Raw genomic sequence first — 23,254 nt, forward strand, 5'->3', positions numbered from 1 at the left:
TACAAAGATCATTGAAAACCCTATACTACCCTAAGTGTTATATTTTAGTCTTGTAATGGTATGGAACAAAGACTGAAAATTATTCCAACGAGTAAAAAAAAAAAATTCACCTTTGCTTTGAAATAAGATAAAAGATATGGAAAGATAAGTGGTGTTCAATTTTTTACCCCAAACAGCCTATTTTCGCCTTTTTTCATCACATTTTTTTGTCTAAATATCTAACCGTGCGTCCAAGTATGCTTCCAAATGTCATCAAAAATCAATTTGCAAATAAAATAAAAAAGGAAAACATTAATATATTATCTGTCACGCCCTCAAAATAATAACATTAAACCCATCAATAGAGACATGCATTGATATATAAAAGCTCCACTTTCTTCTATTCATCAGAGTTTCATTACCAAAAGTATTACATGTTAACAACAAAAGCAAATGCCCTAAAGGCTTACAGCTTTCCAAGTTAACACTTGGTTACAACAAAAGAGTGCTAACTCATTTACACATTAAGCCCTTGGCTTGAATATACATATAATACATCAAAGAAATAAAACAACAGAAAGTCCGCCCGCCTCTATCCTCCCAAGCTACGTCCTTGGAGGTGGCATGCTACCTGTACCTGAAAATGATATTCCCATATAGGGTGAGCCGCAGCCCAATAGAGATACACTAAACCAAATATGAACAAGGACTAAAAAATTAGCAGTTGATAGAAGGCCAACACTGATACCTTCCCTTATCACACTTTACAGTTTCATGACATACAAGTTCATGTTACAATCCATTTTCCAATTCTTTTAAACTCTAAATTTACAACCATGGCTCAGGACCTGGCCAAACAACTCATATGAGACAGTAACTCACATTAAACACTTTCCCATTTCATAATAGATAAGCATACTAGCTATATCACACACCAACAGATAAGCATACAAGCTATATCATCACCAACAGATAAGCATACAAGCTATATCATCACTTTCACAGATATGCATAAAAGCACTATCACACTTCCAATGACAAGCATATGAGCTCTGTCAACACATTACTAGATAAGCATATGAGCTCTATCTATGGAGTCCATCCCCTATCTCCTCCCAAAACATCCGGTTTAGAGGTCCATCCCCTATCTTCCCCTAAACCGTGGAGTACATCCCCTATCTCCTCCAACACAACACAATGCATATAAACAATAATTATACACATCATCACACAATACATAAATTTAATGTATTCTTTCAATCGTCATACTCAATGACACATTCCAGTGATTAGTCTTAGTTTGCCTAATCATCATGCATTGTCTACAACAATCAAGACTATCCTCCACCGATAGCCCAAAGCAGTTATTTCTATACAGAAGATAAATGCAACAATGGATATATAATCAACATTTCAACTAGGTGAGCGATAAATAATCCAACTACACCATTTAATCCCATGCCTTTCCAAATCAATTCCTCATTTCTCATAATTAATCATACAAATTAATTAACCAATGTAATTAGGGAATATTCCATAATTAACATTACAACCCTTAGGTTCCATTTTCACTAATGTTTCAACATTAATTTCACTTTTCCATGCCAAACATGCACCTAGGTTTTATATAGCCAAAACCCCAACTTTTGTAAATTTACACAAAAGCCCCAAACTTTCACAAAATTACCAAACCAACCCCAACATCTCAAAATACTAAAATTTAAAGACAAAGCCCATAGTGAGGAGTAGGTTATCCCTACCTCGAAGTTAGAGCTCGGGTGGAGAAGAGACCAAAGCCAAAGTGCTCCAAAGACCAAGATTTTCGGATCAAAACGACGCCCTCGACGATCAACACAAGTTTTTTTTTTCAAAAACAGGTTTTCTCCATTCTCAACAATATTACGACATAATTTTAAACATTTCGACCCATTACCGGTCAATTCCATCTCTCTTCAAGAGGCATTTCACAACATATATTACAAGTGCATTATCAACATGCAATTTTCTTCCATTTCCAACCATTTCCAATATACATGGTTCACAGTTCATATCATAATTTATATACATGATACAACTCCAATTCTACAATATACTTCCATTAAATCAAAACATTACCAATGTTTTACAACTTAAGACATATATAAAGCTCTTAAGTCCAACAACATTACAAAATTTAAATACAGGATTACTCATCAATAAACAAGTCCGGATATTTCTCACGGACCTCCAACTCACGTTCCCAAGTGGCTTCCTCCACTCCGTGATGTTTCCACAAAACCTTAACCAAAGGGATGGTCTTGCCACGCAGGACTTGATCCCGCCTATCCAAGACCCGAACCGGTCTCTCCTCATACGAGGCATCCTCATCTACCTCTAAGTCAGTCCAATCTAATACATGCGATGGATCCGGCTCATACTTCCGAAGCATACTCACATGAAACACGTCATCAACTCCGGACAACTGTGGCGGTAAGGCTAAACGATAAGCAACCTCGCCAATCCTCTCAAGGATCTCAAAGGGACCAATAAATCGAGGGGATAACTTCCCACTCTTCCCAAACCTCATCAACCCCCGTCTAGGTGATATTTTCAAGAAGACATGATCACCTACCTCGAACGCCAAAGGCCTCCTCCTACGGTCGGCATAACTCTTTTAGCGACTCTGGGCTGTAACAAACCTCCTACGGATAAGCTCAACTTTCTCCGTTGTCTCCCTAACCAGCTCCGGACCCAACAAAGGTGCGTCACCCACCTCGGTCCAACAAACCGAAGACCTACATGGTCGGCCATAAAAGGCCTCAAACGGTGCCATACCGATACTAGACTGAAAACTGTTGTTGTAGGCAAACTCCACCAATGGTAAGTGCCTCTCCCACGTCCCACTAAAGTCAAGGACACAACCCCGAAGCATATCCTCAAGGATCTGAATAGTACGCTCGGACTGCCCGTCAGTCTGAGGATGATAAGCCGTACTAAAGGTCAACTTAGTACCCAAGGCACTCTGCAAACTCTGCCACAACCTAGCAGTAAAACGAAGATCTCTATCTGAGACGATCGTCACTGGGACTCCGTGCAATCTCACTATGTCCCGAATATACAAGTCGGCGAGATGGTCTACCGAATCTCTCATGCGCATGGGAATGAAGTGCGCCGACTTAGTCAACCGGTCTACAACCACCCAAATAGCATCACTACCCTGCTGAGTCCTCAGAAGACCTACAACGAAGTCCATAGTGACATGCTCCCACTTCCACTCGGCAATAGGCAAGGGTTGCAACAAACCCGCTGGCCTCTGATGCTCGACCTTCACTTGCTGGCAAGTAAGGCACTTAGACACGAAAACTGCCACATCTCTCTTCATACCCCGCCACCAAAACTGGCGACCCAAATCCCGATACATCTTAGTACCTCCGGGATGCACCGCAAGACGTGAATGATGGAACTCTCGGAGTACTTCCTCTCGGCAAGACTCCGGCACACACAGACGGTCTTGGTATCTCACACTCAGGTCGGGATACACCGTCAAACCCTTCTCAGCCTTTCCATTTGAGATCTTCTCTCGGAGGGATTCTACCTCAAGGTCACCTCTCTGTGCCTCTAACACTCTAGTCACAAGTGTAGGCTACGCAACAACAGAAAACAAGGCCGCAGCCTCAACAGATTCGCCCAGATGCAAATCAAACTCGCCAAGTACACCCAACATCCCCCGTTCCCGGATGGCTATACAAGCTACATCACTAATGGATTTCCTACTAAGGGCATCGACTACAACATTGGCCTTCCCCGGGTGATAGTGCAACTCAAAATCATAGTCCTCAATGAACTCCATCCATCTCCTCTGCCTCAAATTCAAGTCTCTCTGTGCAAACAGATACTTCAAACTCTTGTGGTCCGAGAACACCTCGAACCTTTCACCATAAAGGTAATGCCTCCAAATCTTCAAGGCAAAGATCACTGCTGCTAACTCTAGGTCGTGTGTAGGGTAATTCTTCTCGTGAATTTTCAACTGACGTGAGCCATAGGCTACCACTTTCCCCTCTTGCATCAACACACAACCCAAACCCTCTCGTGAGGCATCACAATAAACTGCGTAACCCGACCCTCTCTCCGGGATAATCAAGACCGAAGCAGTGGTCAATCTAACCTTCAACTCTTGGAACGACTTTTCACAAGTCTCACTCCACACAAATTTGACTCCCTTCCGAGTCAATCTAGTCAACGGCGAAGCTAGCTTGGAGAACTCTTTCACAAATCGACGGTAATACCCAGCTAATCCCAGAAAACTGCGAATCTCAAACACACTCTTAGGCTGTGCCCAATCTTGCACTGCCTCAACCTTGGATGCATCAACGGACACCCCTTTTCCAGATACCACGTGGCCCAAGAATTTGACTTCCCTCAGCCAGAACTCACACTTCCCAAACTTGGCATACAGCCTATGGGCTCTAAGCAACTCAAGCACCACTCTCAAGTGTTCCTCGTGCTCCTCCTCTGAATGTGAGTAAATCAGGATGTCGTCCACGAAAACGACTACAAAACGGTCTAAAAATTCCCGGAAGATCCGGTTCATCAAGTCCATAAAGACTGCCGGTGCATTGGTAAGCTCGAATGGCATCACCAAAAACTCATAATGGCCATACCGCGAACGGAATGCCGTCTTAGGAATATCCTTATCCCTGACCCTCAACTGGTGGTAACCCGATCTCAAGTCTATCTTAGAGAAACAACGGGAACCCTTCAACTGGTCAAACAAATCATCTATATGGGGCATAGGGTACTTATTCTTGACCGTACCCCGATTCAACTTTCGGTAGTCGATACACAACCTCAAGGCACCATCTTTCTTTTTAGCAAAGAGGCCGGTGCTCCCCACGGCGAAACACTAGGGCGAACAAAACCCTTATCTAGCAATTCCTAGAGCTGAACTTTCAACTCAACCAATTCTGCTGGAGCAAAACGGTAAGGTGCCATAGAAATCGGCGCCGTGCCGGGCACTAGATCAATAGAGAACTCAATCTCTCGGTGAGGTGGCAAATCCACAAGGTCTTCGGGAAAGACATCCGAATACTCACAAACCACCCTCGGCAACACAAGCTGGGTCTCACCACACTCACCACTCTCAAAGCTAGCAAGTAGACCACTAAGCTCACTCCGCCCTCGTGAATCATACCCCAGTGGCAAAACACTACCAACCCGGTCTCCCAAGAAATGGAACCACTCCCCGCTCAAGGTACATAACGTGACCCTCTGGCGGTAACAATCAATAACAGCCCGGTATGACGATAGCCAGTCCATACCCAAAATAACATCAAAACCCTTCATGGGCATAACTACAAAAAGGAAAAGGAAGCCTATGGTCGGCGACCTCTATATCACAACCTCTAACACCTTGTTTCAAGATCAACTCACCACCAATAGGCGATACCACACAAATAGGAGATGCTAACTGTGCCAACTCCAATTCCAAAACAGATACAAATGCAGCAGATACAAAAGAATGAGATGCACCCGTGTCAATCAACACACTAGCAACCGAGTTGCAAAACAGAAAAGTACCTCTCACTACTGATGGAGCCGGTACTAGATCCTGCGCGGTAACAGCATACACGCGCCCTGTAGGCCCCTGATCCACCTGCTCACCCCTCGGAGCATACGACTGCTGTACTGACTGGGACGACGAAGCCCCCGGATTGGCCCTCGAGGCCTGCACAGACTGAGCTGGCTGATAACTCTGCGTCTGCCTAGAACCAGACGCTCCTGAAGTAGCACTCAACTGTGGACAATACCTCTTCAGGTGCCCAGGCTGACCACACTAATAGCAAGACAATGGCTGGCCCCTGCCCTGACTCTGGCCCTGAGGTCTAGTTGAAGAGGAAGCAGCTCGCTGACCCCCTCCCTTCTGCGGGCAAACCGAAGACTTGTGATCGAGCTGGCCATACGCAAAACAAGTCAAGCCTCCCTGATTACCTCTCCCCGAGCCTACACTCGGCACCGGAAAGGTCGATCTAGCAACTCCACCCTGAGACTGCTGAGGGTTATAACCCCTCTGTCTCCTGCCATCACCCTGACCCTCCTGGCCCTGCTTGGAGCCTCTATGTTTCTCCTCGTCTTCCTCCTGCATCATAAGCTCCATATGAGCTGCAACATCCACTAAATGTCTATACTCTCGGATGTAAGACCCACCAATCCTCAACTTGAGGCCCCGCCTCAACTTCCGCTCAAACTCATAGCAACGGCGTTCTTCGGACGCCACCAACTCAGGTGCAAACCTGGACAAACTAGTGAAAGTGGCCTCAAACTCTGCCACAGACATACCCTGCTGATTAAGCCGGCTAAACTGATCCCTCAGCTTCTCCCTAGCAACTGCAGATAAGAACCTCTCCTGCAAAGCATTCACAAACGCCTCTCATGTACCACCAACACGAGCCTTCTCATACTTCCACCATTGACCCGCATCTCCCTTTAGCTGGAAGGATGCCAAGGTCACTTTCAATGCTCCGTCCTCGATGCCAAGCATCTCGAACGTCTTACTCATCTGTTCTAACCACTCATCAGCCTTCAGTGGTTCCTTCGGATCTCCAACAAACTCGTCCGGATTAGACCGGAAGAACTCCCTCTTCAAGAAGGAAGGCCCTGCCTCAGCTGCCTGATTCCCTGCTCTGAGAATACCCAAAGCTCCTGCTATCTCTCGGGCCAAGGCACTCATAGCCTGCTGACCCGCTGGCTCGGCCACATTGGCCTGACCAACTCCCTCCTGTACTGCCGGAATATCATCCGGTAAGGGTACTTCCTGCCTCGTAGGCCTACCATGCCTAGCACCTCTTCCTCGCCCTGACATCCTAATAAAGGTAATACAGAACGTTAGCACATTCACAAATGTGCCAAAACTAAACACTCACGTCCTAATGCATGGACAACTGTAATTCACTCCATGTAAGCACATAAACACATAAGCACTTACGAATTTCATTTCCAGATAATGATAGTCCCGAGGCGTTACTAGAGTTCCGGTTAGAAACAGCATTGATCAAGTGCCTTTCCAACAAGACTCACAGAAACCCAAGGATCCAATCAACATCCTAGAAACTAAATCCCATACCCACATAGTCACATAAGCATGTTATCAATTAAGCACATAGCATATGACACTACATCTAAGTCTCTATCAAGCGAGACAAATCCATTGTGATCCTAATCACTTCCCACATACCCAAAGTATACGAACCCGGTACGCTCTGATACCAAGTTGTCACGCCCTCAAAATAATAACATTAAACCCATCAATAGAGACATGCATTGATATATAAAAGCTCCACTTTCTTCTATTCATCAGAGTTTCATTACCAAAAGTATTACATGTTAACAACAAAAGCAAATGCCCTAAAGGCTTACAGCTTTCCAAGTTAACACTTGGTTACAACAAAAGAGTGCTAACTCATTTACACATTAAGCCCTTGGCTTGAATATACATGTAATACATCAAAGAAATAAAACAACAAAAAGTCTGCCCGCCTCTATCCTCCCAAGCTACGTCCTTGGAGGTGGCATGCTACCTGTACCTGAAAATGATATTCCCATATAGGGTGAGCCACAGCCCAGTAGAGATACACTAAACCAAATATGAACAATGACTAAAAAATTAGCAGGTGATAGATGGCCAACACTGATACCTTCCCTTATCACACTTTACAGTTTCATGACATACAAGTTCATGTTACAATCCATTTTCCAATTCTTTAAACTCTCAATTTACAACCATGGCTCAGGACCTGGCCAAACAACTCATATGAGACAGTAACTCACATTAAACACTTTCCCATTTCATAATAGATAAGCATACTAGCTATATCACACACCAACAGATAAGCATACAAGCTATATCATCACTTTCACAGATATGCATAAAAGCACTATCACACTTCCAATGACAAGCATATGAGCTTTGTCAACACATTACTAGATAAGCATATGAGCTCTATCTATGGAGTCCATCCCCTATCTCCTCCCAACAACATCCGGTTTAGAGGTCCATCCCCTATCTTCCCCTAAACCGTGGAGTACATCCCCTATCTCCTCCAACACAACACAATGCATATAAACAATAATTATACACATCATCACACAATACATAAATTTAATGTATTCTTTCAATCGTCATACTCAATGACACATTCCAGTGATTAGTCTTAGTTTGCCTAATCATCATGCATTGTCTACAACAATCAAGACTATCCTCCACCGATAGCCCAAAGCAGTTATTTCTATACAGAAGATAAATGCAACAATGGATATATAATCAACATTTCAACTAGGTGAGCGATAAATAATCCAACTACACCATTTAATCCCATGCCTTTCCAAATCAATTCCTCATTTCTCATAATTAATCATACAAATTAATTAACCAATGTAATTAGGGCATATTCCATAATTAACATTACAACCCTTAGGTTCCATTTTCACTAATGTTTCAACATTAATTTCACTTTTTCATGCCAAACATGCACCTAGGTTTTATATAGCCAAAACCCCAACTTTTGTAAATTTACACAAAAGCCCCAAACTTTCGCAAAATTACCAAACCAACCCCAATATCTCAAAATACTAAAATTTAAAGACAAAGCCCATAGTGAGGAGTAGGTTATCCCTACCTCGAAGTTAGAGCCCGGGTGGAGAAGAGACCAAAGCCAAAGTGCTCCAAAGACCAAGATTTTTGGATCAAAACGACGCCCTCGACGATCAACACAACTTTTACAAAGGCCGAAGAGAAGGAGGACACTCTAACTAGATCAAACCCTAGAGAGAAGGGAGTTTCTAGAGAGAGAGGCTCTCAAAAATGGGTTTTAGAAAAAGTAGGAGAGAGAAAGAAAAGCAAAAAGTGATTTAAAATCACCCAGCGGATAACTCATATACGTATGACCCGCTCGAGCGGAGAACACAATGCTCGAGCGCCAAGAACGAAAATCTGAACACGCTCGAGCGTAATAAGGCCCGCTCGAGCACCAAGACACAAGAATAAAGCACTTCTGCTCGAGCGCGAAACCCAGTCCGCTCGAGCGTAGATTTCCCCCTCCCAGAACTTATACCGAGAAAGTACTGCCCGCTCGAGCGCCACCGCTCGAGCGTAAACAAACCCGCTCGAGCGTAAAAATCACATCTGCAGAAGTTTTGCAGGAACACGAAATACTGGAGGTGTGCAATCCCCGCTCGAGCGCAAGAAGACCCGCTCGAGCGGATTGCCTAAAAACTGGACAACAAGGAGTTGAAACCAAGGCCTAACCAACCTGTAATAACCCTGCTCAAAACATCCTAATACTCAATCAAGTGGAATTAAAGGATGGCAACAAGATGGATACCACTACCAACTTCACGGAACCGAGTCCGGAACACAACAGAACAGTAAAGGGACAACCGGGATCACTATATTATCAATTACCAATTTAGCAAAAATGCATTTTCTACCGAAATTTGAATTTCATCTGTACTTAATCACAAAACAACAGCTAATCTAATTGGGGGCAAGCTCTTGCAAGTTATATGAACAACTATGAACCTGCTAATATTGAAAACAATCAAGCAACATGATGAGTTTTATTGTCATATAGAATGGTTCAATGAAACTTGGATCTTTGTTCTACTAACTCCAGTTATCTCCACAAATTTCACTATCTACAAGTGGATGTCCCTTTGATACAACTTTACTATCTCACTCACTATTTCTCCAACTTTGCTTAGAAAGAAATGAGAATACTGATATGGGTTGATTGTTGTTTATGGGTTTTCAATTTCACAAAATTTGAACTAAGATAGATCAACATAAACAACATAAAACTAGGCATGGTGTAAGTCTCACATAACACTTGGTGTAAGTCTCACTAACTCCAGTTATCTCCACAAAATTTAAACATTCACATTGGTGTAAGTCTCACATAACACTTACATGTTTATTTTTTTTTTGTACATCGGAAATAAACATAACACTTATATGTATGTGTGAGGTCTGCACCCATGTTACATTGGAATGTTCTGTATATTCTTCTCTTATGGATGTAGAACTGAAGCGCAAAAATGCACGAATCATAGTAAAGGAAAAAAATCACTTCTGATTTTGACGTCTAAAAATAATATTGCCCACTTTGCAACAGAGAAGATATATGGTTTGTCAATAAAGTTACAAGCAGAAGCACCAGCACCTCAAACTTTATAGTGTTCATATTTACACAAGCGAAAACTCTCCAAGAGGAACAGATCTCTTCACAAGTTTAGCCCAAGATTCATTGGTCTCGGTGATTACCTTAAGAGCATAATCCTTTTTATTCCAAAATAATTAATTTCACTAATTAAACAACAGAACAATATCATATAATAGAATTCAAAACATAATCTATAAATAAATTAATTTTTTTTTAAGGACAATAAAATAACAACAATATGGAAATCCCATTCTTAAAGAATGACATAATCAACTCTTGTTCTTGGATTCAGTCTTTTCCAGTGGTTTGACAAATACTTCAAATTCATGAGCAAAATGAATATGTTCAATGCACATAAATTTCTATTTGTTATGTACTTATGCTGCATGACATACAATTTCCTAATCAAACACCCTTCAAGATGGTTAGAACTGCATCTAAACAATGTAGATTGATTGAAGCATAGAAATCATAATACCTTGTTTGCTGCCTTGTTACCAAGACCAAACTTTTTTGCAGGTTTTCCATCAGGGATCTTGTAGTCTCTGAACCAGTCTTTGACTGCAGTGAGAGTGCCCTGGAGAAGTTACCCAGTCAGGCCCGTGATAACTATGCACAACAATTAATTTACATAGGTGCCAAATCAATTTTTAAGCAACCTATGTCAACTTATATTTCTATTAACCAGGGACTACCATAGTTTGCTAATAAATAGAACACCTTAGCCCTGATTACCAACATTGCAATGTAATCAGAATGATGTACATATGCACCGCTGATTATTAACATTTAAATCTAAATCACACCTTCATTCACGTTGCTTGAATTTAATGGCTTTGAGTAACCAACACCGTAAAATATTGACTTTCACACCAATCATTGGTCATGCCTGAAAAATCTAGAAATCCCCTAGATGTTGATTTGTGATTATGTATCAATTTTAAGAAGAATATAACAATCCCAATCAAACAATCAAACAATCAAAACAAAGAGACACAGCGATTTAACGTGGAAAAAACCACAATTGGACACCTCCAACTGTGATCAAAAAACCACGGGCAACAGCCACAAGACAATCCACTAAGAAGAATTAAAGGAATTACACAGGTATACTCTCAATTACCTAGCGAATCCACAACGCCTAATTGAACCAACCTTTATGTGCCTCTTCCAACCCCATCTTCACCACGGAATTGTCTTTCTGATGAGCCACTCCGGATTCCACCAAAGCTTCAGGCTCGAATTCTTCAGAATCCACAACTGAAGAATAACTCTCTCTTTTGTGTATAGCAAACAAACCTTTGATGTACTCTCTTTAAATCATGAGTTGAAGACTCAATAAAAACATCAAAGAAAACAAACAAAATATCCCCAGATATAAACTTTAAGAACCAAAAAGAAGATCTGGAGGACTTCAATCCATCACTTAGTTTTGGGAGAAAACCAAGTATTTATAGAGAACCAAAAGTAATCCTAGATTTGGAAGAAAACAAACTCCTTGAAAAATCCGGATTCTGAGGCTCGCTCGAGCAAAGATTTGCTGGCTCGAGCGAGGAGTGTATTTTTCATGATTTCTACTAGTGCCTTGGCTCGAGCGACGGATCCTTGGCTCGAGCGAGGAATACACTCTTTCAGGTTTTTGTATGGACGCAATCCTTGGCTCGAGCGCGCATTCCTTGGCTCGAGCGAGCCCTAGCTCGAGCGAGCAATGACGGACATGCAATTTTGAATGCAATTTTGCATTTTGTTTCGGCCGCGAGCTGGAAGAAAACAAACTCCTTGAAAAATCCGGATTCTGAGGCTCGCTCGACCCCCGTAATAATCAGCGAAGTGGCAATCTTGAAAGCATTAACATCACAAACTTCTCTGCATGGTTCGATTCGGGTTTGGATTCGCATCTAATAAACTCATAGCCTCACTGAAATAAAAGTGCGAAAATAAATACATCTGAAAGGAGTTTTGTCAAACGGGATTGCCAATAAATAAAACCTAACAATCTCCCCCAGTGACAAAACACACCTAACAAATAAAATCCTAAACACCCCAACCCATTACAGCCAACAAAAGCCAACTTCTTTCTCAAGGTCATGATCTGCAAAACAGTCATTAGTGCCACAATCTCCAAAACAACTATTAGTCCCACAAGAGTATACGAAAAACCAATAGACATATGACACGATTATCTTGAAACATGAGATGGAAAACATGAATAGATGAAAACTAAGACTCATGAAAAACAACTCTCAAATAACAAAAGCAAGATCATAAACCACACAAGCAATAATATGACGATGTAAATAACATGAACATACAAGAAGGGCAAATAGTGCATAGCAACATGCAAAACATATAACCAATCTCCCTTATCAAACATATCAAAGTGTTCATGCTAAACAAACTCTTGCAATGATAAACCAAGCTCCCTTACCAACCCAAATCAAGATGAACCAAACTCCCCCTCACTAAAAGCAACCACAAATACTGAAAACAGTGAACAAGAAGAAAACGACAAAAAATAATATGGTGGAGCAAGCAAGGAATTTCAGATTAGTACCTTAAAACATATAAGATTATCCAAGAAGCACCATTACAAGAAAACACAATGTGCACAGTCTATAGAAGATTCCTCATGCAAGAAAGTGATGCATTATATGAAAAGCATAGATCCCATGATAAAAGTGTGTGTGTGACTCTTGGAGTTCGACAAACACTAGATTCAATCCTAGTAGTGATCTGAAAGATGGACCTCCGACAAGAGAATCTTAAGCACGACAAAGGAAAGTCAAACCACTAGGAATCAAGGGGTATTTGGTGAGTAAAGGCGGAGGCTCCCCCTCAATCAATGAATCCTTTTTTTTTTTTTTTTTTTTTTTTTTCTTTTGCACATTTTTTTTTTCTTTCTTTCTTTTGCATATTTTGTCTACTTCTCTTTCTTTTTCTTTTTCTTTTTCTTTTTCTTTTGCACAATCATTGGTGGCTGACACGCTCAAGAGTATGGAAACCGAACCAGAGAAGCATGGATATAATAAGGATGGCCTGGTTGGTGACTCTGAGGTAGCCTTTTCCTCATGGCTAGACTGCAAAGAATTAAGGGGAAAGCCGTGGAGGTGCAAAAAGATGGTAGGTGGTTAAGAGACTCAACATCACCCATGATATGCTAGTATAGGTCAATTCCTCTAGAAAAGCAAAAGATACAATGCCAGAAGTCCATAAAAAAATAATCACTAAGGCGGAAGACTCTAAAATTTGCTAATCCAAGAGTGTGTACAGAATGAGACATACTTATCAAAAACACACACTCCAAAATGAGTAATGACCATAGAAAGCACACATATATTAACAAGTAATGGATATTCTCATCAATTCCAATATGCACCAAGGACCACTCAAAAAATTCAAGCTTGCAAAACCATACTAAGAAAATCTTTTTGGATTTTTTTTTTTTTTTTTCAATTTTTTTTTCTTAACCAAAGCAAGACAAAAAACAAACAAGCACACATTAAAAGACCAAAAAAAAAAAACACAAAAACCTATAGACTAAAACGACCAAACAAATTAACACAAGTCAACTTTTCTTACCCAAATCTTTTTGGTCTTAACAAAATCAGGTCTAGCGGTCTTGGTAAGTGTCGTGGTGTAGTGAACACCCGCATGAATCTTGGTATTCCGCCTAGACATGTAAGTCGAATTTCTAACCTTTTGAGGCACTCTCCCATGCAACTTATAACAATAAGGGCGAATATGACCATGCATACCACAATGATGACAAATAAACACAGGGTGTACCTTCTTTTCTTTTACCTTACCAACTCTAGGAAGTTTGAGAAGTCCATCCTTTTGTTGAATCTTTTGTCCTCCCTTTCCTTGAGTTCTTGTATCATGAGATGTGGAAGCACTCTGTTTTTGCTCTTTCTTACCACCAAAGCCAATGCCACTCTTGTCACAACTCATTTGTTGAGACCCAATGATATCCTCCAAAGTCTTTGATCCTCTGTTCCAAAGACCAATGGTAGCCATAGCACACTTGAGCTCTTCCTCTTTCTTGATCATTAGTTCTTCCAAAGCAACTTGTGACATCTCGAGAGATTCAATCTTTTCTTCATACATGGCGTGGGTTTGCAGCAGCTCATTCCTCTCTGTCTCACAAGTCAACAATTTTGCACAAAGAACTTGTCGATCATCAGCTACCTTGATGGCATTAATCCTGGCCTCGAAAATCTCCTCCTTAAGTTTGACATTCTCACATTCACATGCTTTGAGTTTCTTTGTGAGTTTGTCATTCAATTTGAATAACTTAAGAGACTCCTTATATAACTTTTCATAAGCTTGCTCAAGCTCTTCATGATCGCTCTCCGAGGATTCATCATCAGTGATATTCTCAACTGACTTCTTTGGAGAATCTGTTTGTCCTTCAGCTTCAGAAGCTGCCATGAAAGCAAGAAATTGTTTATGACCCTCTTCGTCTTGACCTTCATTGTCACTTTCATCTTCATCAGATTCAGATTCATCATCCCAAGTGATGGCAAGGGCTTTCTTCTTCTTCAAACGAGTGGGGCATTCTTGAGCAAAATGGCCAAATCCTTGGCACTCATAGCATTGGAGTCTTTCAGAGTTTCCTTGTATCTTTCCTTTCTCCTTCTTGGCTATAGAATTAATTTTGAGTTTATCTTTGCCTTTAGAATTATGAGAATGAGTAGATTCCAAAAGATTAGGATTCTTTTTCAAAAAAGATTTTTTAAATTGTTTAACAAAAGCAGCCATAATCTTGGAATCTATATCACAATCCTCATCAGAATCCTCTCTAACTTTATGAGCACTACTAAAAGCAATATCTTTTTGTTTCTGTTTGAAATTCCTGTGTGCCTCATAAGTTTGGAGATTTCCAACCAACTGATCCAGCTTGAGGTTGTCAACATCTTGAGCCTCCTCAATAGCCGTAACTTTTGGTTGGAACCGATCGGGCAAGGATCTCAAAATTTTTCCCACAACTTTGGATTCTGGAATTTTTTCACCTAAATTGAAGCTGGAATTTACAATGTCACTCAACTTCGCATAAAATTCATCAAAGGTCTCACTATCTTTCATTGAAAGGTTTTCGAAACTAGATGTGAGCCTTTGAAGTTTTGAGCGTTTAACAGAAGGAGTGCCCTCATGAATAGTTTGTAAGATATCCCAAGCCTCTTTTGCGACTTCACAATTACAAATACGACTAAATTCTTCAGGTGTGACAGCGCAAAAGAGAGAATTGATAGCTTTACTATTCCAGCTACTATTTTGGTAATCAGTTGTGTCCCACTGATCAATTGGTTTGGGGATTGTAACTCCATCAACAGTAATTGTTGGTTCAGTCCACCCATTCATGACGGATTGCCAAACTTTTTCATCAATAGATTTTAAAAAAGATCTCATCCGAGCTTTTCAAAAAGGATAATTGGATCCGTCAAGTAGGGGTGGTCGAACCATAGAATTTCCTTCACGAATTGTATCCATTATCACAAATCAAACAAGATCTCGTTCTAAAAGAAAATATTTTTAAAAAAAAAAAAAATAGAACGACCTGCTCTGATACCAATTGAAAAATCTAGAAATCCCCTAGATGTTGATTTGTGATTATGTATCAATTTTAAGCAGAATATAACAATCCCAATCAAACAATCAAACAATCAAGACAAAGAGACACAGCGATTTAACGTGGAAAAAACCACAATTGGACACCTCCAACTGTGATCAAAAAACCACGGGCAACAGCCACAAGACAATCCACTAAGAAGAATTAAAGGAATTACACAGGTATACTCTCAATTACCTAGCGAATCCACAACGCCTAATTGAACCAACCTTTATGTGCCTCTTCCAACCCCATCTTCACCACGGAATTGTCTTTCTGATGAGCAACTCCGGATTCCACCAAAGCTTCAGGCTCGAATTCTTCAGAATCCACAACTGAAGAATAACTCTCTCTTTTGTGTATAGCAAACAAACCTTTGATGTACTCTCTTTAAATCATGAGTTGAAGACTCAATAAAAACATCAAAGAAAACAAACAAAATATCCCCAGATATAAACTTTAAGAACCAAAAAGAAGATCTGGAGGACTTCAATCCATCACTTAGTTTTGGGAGAAAACCAAGTATTTATAGAGAACCAAAAGTAATCCTAGATTTGGAAGAAAACAAACTCCTTGAAAAATCCGGATTCTGAGGCTCGCTCGACCCCCGTAATAATCAGCGAAGTGGCAATCTTGAAAGCATTAACATCACAAACTTCTCTGCATGGTTCGATTCGGGTTTGGATTCGCATCTAATAAACTCATAGCCTCACTGAAATAAAAGTGCGAAAATAAATACATCTGAAAGGAGTTTTGTCAAACGGGATTGCCAATAAATAAAACCTAACAATGCCCTTATTAAGATAATTAAAAATAAAAGGAAGAAGAAAAGGAAGAAAAATGTTGTATAGCTCAAATGTACTTAAGACATAGATATTGTATATAATAAAACCAGTACATTGCTAGTGCTTCTGAGACTATATTTGTCTTACAAAATTCCATACCTTCTAGTGTTGTACACATTATCACATTACCATTATTAAAATTAATAACTAAAACATTTTGTGCAATGAGTAAGTTCGACCAACCCAACTAATGCTCATCCTAACTAATTGGTGTAGGCTTATTATTATACAAGGAGATGTTAACCAGTTATAGATCCATCCCCCAAAGGAACCAGACAAACAAAGAGCATGAGAGCAAATGATATGTCACAGATGTTACAAAAGTCTCAGCATGTATATCTACAATGAACTCTCTTTTTTTTACTAGTATTTAGAAGAAACTAAAATAAATTATTGCTTAGTTCAACAAAAACATTATCGAAAAATGCTTTTCCATATCATCAATATCATTAACAAGTGAAGCTCTTGGATCATCCAATGAAATTGCAACTATTTTCCAGTCAAGTTCCCCTTCATCAAGCATTGCTAAGGCAGCTAATGGCCTGACCTTCATAATCTGTCCTATCTTTCCACAAGTTTGACTAATCTCAACAAGATCGACTACAATTCGAAGAAATTGGCAAATTAAATTCAATTATTTTATTCTTTTGCTTTTGGTAGAAGAGAATGCTTAGTAAAGAGGTAAAATGAAATGAATGATCAACTAGTACCTGGATCGTTATCTCCAAGTGCCCTCTCAACTTCAGAGTTTGCAAATGATGGGTCTTCCCACGTTTGTGGAAACAATCCATAATTCCAATTTATATTGTAACTGAGAAAGATAAAATAAAATGATTCAGGAGCTTAAACTTTAAGAAACTCAAATTCCAATATAAAAATTATGGAGAAGTCATGTAAAGAGAGAATCCAGGGTTTTGTGATTAGAACAACAATGGCAAGAAGTACCAGAGATCTGGCAAACATCAATTTGTTAAAAGAAATAAAAGGATAAACAAGTTGGCTTAAAAGTTCTCATATTAAAGTTTTTTGGGGGTCTAAGACAAAATCAAAAAAAGGGGCCAATATATGTTCATAAAAATAAAAATAAAAAATCAACATGTTTGGCACCGCTACTGGTGATTGATATCAAAATAAATATCTAAATATATTTATTTCAGAGTACCCATAAAAAAAAGTTACCAAACGGTATAGTTCAAATTAACAAAACAAACTAATTTAATCAATAAATCTAATTAATGAAATGTTACAACATTGTGAAGCACACATAAATGATTTCATAGGGTATTAAATTAAAGAGTGGGACAATAATTTGTTTTCACCAGCATGTGAAGCAAACATAAATGAAAAGGAAAGATGACCATATAATCAATTTTTCAAACAAAACACACAATTCACTCATTATCTGATATCTTATAGCAAAGAAATTATGGAACACAATTTAATGAAACAAAATCAAGACAAACAAATTAAGGAAACTTTATTCAATTAAAATATGATAAAAACATAGGGTAAAATTATTTATTCCATTAAAATCTAATAGTTTATGAGAGAGAAAAACTAGGACAAAATTATTTATTCCATTATTTCAGCCAACAATACTTGTATATGTTTTAATTTATTTTTTTCAATTAAGCCTAATCACATTTGTGATTATAAATATTTTTTTAAATTGGGCCCAATAGAATTTTTTAGAATATCCTTTAGCCTGTTCCTAAATCAATGAAAATAAATTTGGCCTATTTAAATTTTGAATATACTACTAATGAATTTGGGAACCTTATTTTGGGGCCAAATTTTGGGGGCTAAGACACAAGTTTTAGTGGCCTCAAGGCCAGCCCTGAGTCTACGATACCAGAAGAATCTATCCAAATTTTTCTAGGTAGTAATACTACAAACTAGATTTAAGTATCCATCAATTAGCTTGAATTATCATCTATGGTTTAAATTTATTCTACACATAGACCCTACACTACACAAATTCATTTTCAGCCACATAACTCTCATTCGCGGTAAATTCGAGATAAATAAGTGGGGTTCATAGCATTTTCTTTTATATATAGTGTGTTTATGTAGTAGAGATTGAATTGGTATAGTATAAGATTCAAATACAAATGAATTCGAGTTATAAATTAATGCATGTGGATAAAATTCAGGATAAAATTTCTCAATTTGTAGTATCACTATTATTTTTAAGATGGTATCAAAAAAAAAAAAAAAAACAAAAACAAAAACAAAAACAAAAAGTCATTTTCTTTGAAAGAAGGGAGCACAAGTTTCTTTGTGAAATAAAATCTCTTTCAAAAAATACAAAAATAAAAAAAATAATTTTTTTTTTTTTTTAGGTAAACAGATTTAATCAACTTGATTGCCTTCTATATGACCTTTGTTGTCACAATTGTTCATTTTTCTTTACACAAAACGTCAAACTTGTAATAAAAATTTAGGGTGAGTTTGGAATCCAATTAAAAAAATTATTTGCTCGGTTAAAATTTTTCAAAAATACTTTTCAAAAAATTTTACTTTCTTGCTTTCCGTGTTTTTTTTTTTTATTTTTACTGAATTTTTTTAATATTTTAAGCAATTTTTTTTTTTAATTTTTAGACATGCCTAACATAAATATACCTAAAAAGTAAAAACTTTGAGAAAAAAACCTTTTAAAAATTCACTAAATATCAAAAATATATAAAAATATATATGAGAATTCAATACGTTTTTTTTTTTTTGTATTTTTATGTATTTATTAAAATATTTTTTCATAAATTTTTTACTTTTTAGATATATCTAAGTAAGGTGTATCTAAAAAAGTAAAAAAATGTTTAAAATTTTGAAAATATTTACTAAAAACAAAAAAATACGAAAATCAAAAATCTCAATTGTCAAAAAACTTAATCTAAAAAACTCAAACCAAACACTTATCTTTTTGAATTTTTGTTTTTAGTAATTTTTTTTTTTTCCTAATTGTGATTAAATTTTGTCTTTAGTCCGTCTAGTGTAGGAAGATCTCAAAAGTAAAAACTAATTTAAAAAAATTCAAAAAAACTTCATCAAAGACCTTTTTTGGGGGGTGTTAGTGGACTTATATATATTAGTCGTAGAACTTAAAAGTATAAACTTTTAATAATTTTTTTAATTAAAAAAATAGCAAAAAAAGGCACTAAAAAAAATATTTAAAAAAAATCAATCGTAAACACACATTTAGTAGGAAAGAACAACATACCTAATTCAATTGCATCCACTCGAATATACTAGTCTAATCCTCCGTTAGTGAACACTCTTGTATTTGTCTAATTCTCGTACCATGTGACAAAATGCCCCTACTCCACTCACATAAGCCAAGCATAAACAATTTCTCCAAGTCCTTGCACCTTCATTACTTATTGAAAAATCTAGAAATTCCCTACATATTGATTTGTGATTATATATCAATTTTAAGCAGTATACAACAATCCCAATCAAACAATCAAGACAAATCGACATAACGATTTTAACGTAGAAAAACCACAATTGGAGCACCTCCAACTGTGATAAAAAACCACGGGCAACAGTCACAAAACAATCCACTAAGAAGATATAAAGGAATTACACAGATATACTCTCAATTACCTAGCGAATCCACGCCCGAATTGAACCAACCCCTATGTGCCTCTTCCAGCTCCGTCTTCACCTCGGAATTGTCTTGACGATGAGCCACTCCAAAATCCACCAAAGCATCAGGCTCAAATTCTTCAGAATCCACCGAAGAACAACTCTCTCTTTTGTATAGAATCAACAAACAAACCTTTGATGTATTCTTTTTTACCCATGAGTTGAATACTCAATTAAACATCAAAGAAAACTAGCAAAATATCCCCAGATGTAAACCTTAATATCCAAAAAGAAGATCTAACGAAGTAATCTAAAATCTGACAGAAACACGTACTTATATAAATCTGAATCGCGAAGCTCGCTCGAGTGAGGAACCAAAAACGCGTGTTTTTCCATAAGTGGCTTCGCCCGAACCACACAACCTTTGCTCGAGCGTACATTCATCCTTCTTAGGTTTTTTGCCCGACGCAGCCTTCGCTCGAGCGAGCAAGGACAGGCAGGTTTTTTGCCCGACGCACCCCGGACCCGACAAGGGGCGTTGCCCTCTGGACCACCGCGAGCTAACTGGCCAGCTCGATCCCCATCGTAATCAGCGAAGTGGCAATCTTGAAAGTATTAACATCACAAACTTCTCTGCCAGGCATAATTCGGGTTGGATTCGCATCTAAAAACTTATAACCTCACTGAAATAAAAAGTGTGAAAGCAAGTACAACGGAAATGAGTTTTTTCAAATGGGATTGCCAAGAATAAAACCTAACAATCTCCCACTTTGGCAATGCCGTGACAAAACACACCTAACACATAAAATCCTAAACACCCCAACCCATTATAGCCAACAAAAACAAACTTCTTTTTGACGGTCAGTATTTGCAAAACAACTATTAGTGCCACAATCTCCAAAACAACTATTAGTCCCACAAGAGTATATGAAAAAGCAATAAACATATGGCTAGATTATCTTGAAGCATTTGAAGCATGAGATGGAAAACATGAATAGATGCGACTTGGAGATTTTAAGAACATGTAGCATGAAAACCTGAAAACTAAGACACATGCACCTGACACATGGCATGAATACATGAAATCCTAAGACACATGCACCGGATAACATCACTCCCCGTTTTTGTCATGAATTGACAAAGGAAGCTTAATCAACTAAACGAAGATCAGAAACCACACAAGCAATGACACGATGACGTAAATATGAGGAGCATGCAAGAAGGAAATGATCAAAGTGTTCATGCTAACAAACTCTTGCAATGATAAATCAAACTCCCCCTCACTAAAAGCAACCACAAACATTGAAAATAGTGAACAAAAAGCAAACGACAAAAATAATATGGTGGAGCAAGCAAGGAATTCCAGATTTGTACCTTAAAAACACACAAGATTCTCCAAGAAACACAATTACTTGAAAACACAATGTGCACAGTCACTACAACAAAAGCAACCTATGGTGACGAAAAGTAGTGAAGAAAATAAATTTCGCCACTAAATAAGAATAATCCGTGACGAATTATAAAATTTTGTCACATATAATAAAAAAGTAAAAATAATAGGTGTCGAAATTTATTTTCGTCAATAAATATTTCTTTTTAGGCGAGGAAAAATTAAATTTCGTCACCAAAGGTTTTCCCTCTAATTTTTTTGGGTAGCGCCAAAATTTTGAGACTTTTGATGAGAAAAAAAATTGTCATCAATTATAAAATTATTAGTAAGAAATATATTTTTGTCACTAATAATTTTTAATATTTTAAAGATTTTTTGGTGAGGAATTAATGTTGTCACCAAAAAATTTTGAGTATTGAGCAACATTGAAAAAACAATAGGGTTCTAGTTTTTTTTTTCCCCCCTTTTCTGTTTATCATTTCCTTTTCCGTTTATCATCTCTATCTCTCTCTCTCTCTCTCTCAAAACACACACACCTAATACTCTCTGTCATCGCTTTTTTCCCTCGCTACTCCCCCTTTAGCGCCTGCACTACCGTTGGCCCTTGTTGCCTTTCTACGCCGCGGCTGACATCGCATCTCTGAGCAAGCCTATTGTTCTCTCTCTACACTGGACTTGTATAAATAGGGCTCCACTCTCTGCATCAAACCCAGGTTCTTTTTCTCTGTTTTTTCTTGTATTCCATCAATTTGATTGAGCTATTGTAGAATTTTTATGGGTTTTCAATCTTCACAATTTTTTTTAGCTTCTACTCTGGCTTTATTGTTGATATGGTAAATAAATTTTGAATTGTTTTCCTTATTGAGCGATTTAAAAGCTTTGATTTATCATATGGGTTTTCAAGTTTCATTTATTTTTTGGAATTTTTTCAGTAGTTGATGTATGTAGTTAGCCATTAATGCTCTGCTCAAGGATTAGATTTCTAAACTAGGGTTTCGATTTTGGTGATTTGCGCAATTCAATTCCTTCTAGTCTACCGCCTAAAGATGGTATTTTTATTTTGTTATTATTCTACTCTATGCCTATCAAAATTATTTGGGCGAAAAGGACATTTATTTTAATTATTCATCTCGATATTAAGTTATTTGTAGCATGATTATTTGTAAGATCAATGAGTTTGGACTGTGATATTCTGATTAATGATATTGATAATGAAGCTGTAACACACTAACACCGTTACATTATTGTTTAGTTGATAGCAAAAAGAAATTCTGCATGTTAGAAATACTTTATGTTTGCTTTACAAACAAACCAGATGGCATGGTGTTCAACAAACCAGATGGCATGGAATAACTCTTTTAAAAATAAATCAAAAATAATAAAATTAAATTACAATTTCTAAAACAAAACAAATTACAAAATTAAGAATCTAAATGATAGAATCTACTCAAAAAGTACCTTACATCACAACAAAATTGCAAGTTTGATACTTGGGCGGTTTCCTATCAAACATGGGCCTTTTAAAACTAATCCACCAATATTAATCTAGATAACTATTTACCGTTCTATTATCCAATGATCCAAATAGACTAATTAACTTGTCTCCATTCAGTAATGCTCTCCATTAAGATGTTTTTGAAACGTATCTTTATCT

The 23,254-nt window shown here is 38.0% G+C and overlaps 1 protein-coding gene and 1 long non-coding RNA gene across 2 annotated transcripts in view; both read right to left on the reverse strand.

Annotated features, from left to right (window-relative positions):
* Positions 1-10,063: 10,063 nt before the first annotated feature.
* LOC114303240 (uncharacterized) lies at positions 10,064-10,893 on the reverse strand. The gene is made up of 2 exons (XR_003643643.2): positions 10,651-10,893; positions 10,064-10,288 (listed from the first exon to the last, which is right to left on the reverse strand). It is a non-coding gene; the product is annotated as an uncharacterized LOC114303240 (long non-coding RNA).
* Positions 10,894-17,022: 6,129 nt separating this feature from the next.
* Positions 17,023-23,254, reverse strand: part of LOC114274268 (soluble inorganic pyrophosphatase 6, chloroplastic-like) — a 57,193-nt gene continuing 50,961 nt past the window's right edge. The window contains exons 2-4 of the mRNA XM_082900440.1: positions 17,571-17,577; positions 17,336-17,436; positions 17,023-17,225 (exon numbers count right to left, since the gene is read on the reverse strand). Of these exons, the coding sequence (XP_082756566.1) occupies positions 17,023-17,225; positions 17,336-17,436; positions 17,571-17,577 (311 nt within the window). The remainder of the gene's footprint in view (positions 17,226-17,335; positions 17,437-17,570; positions 17,578-23,254) is intronic.

Source organism: Camellia sinensis, chromosome 13, assembly GCF_055761805.1.
Source record: "Camellia sinensis isolate YWXY chromosome 13, ASM5576180v1, whole genome shotgun sequence".
Lineage (NCBI taxonomy): Eukaryota > Viridiplantae > Streptophyta > Magnoliopsida > Ericales > Theaceae > Camellia > Camellia sinensis.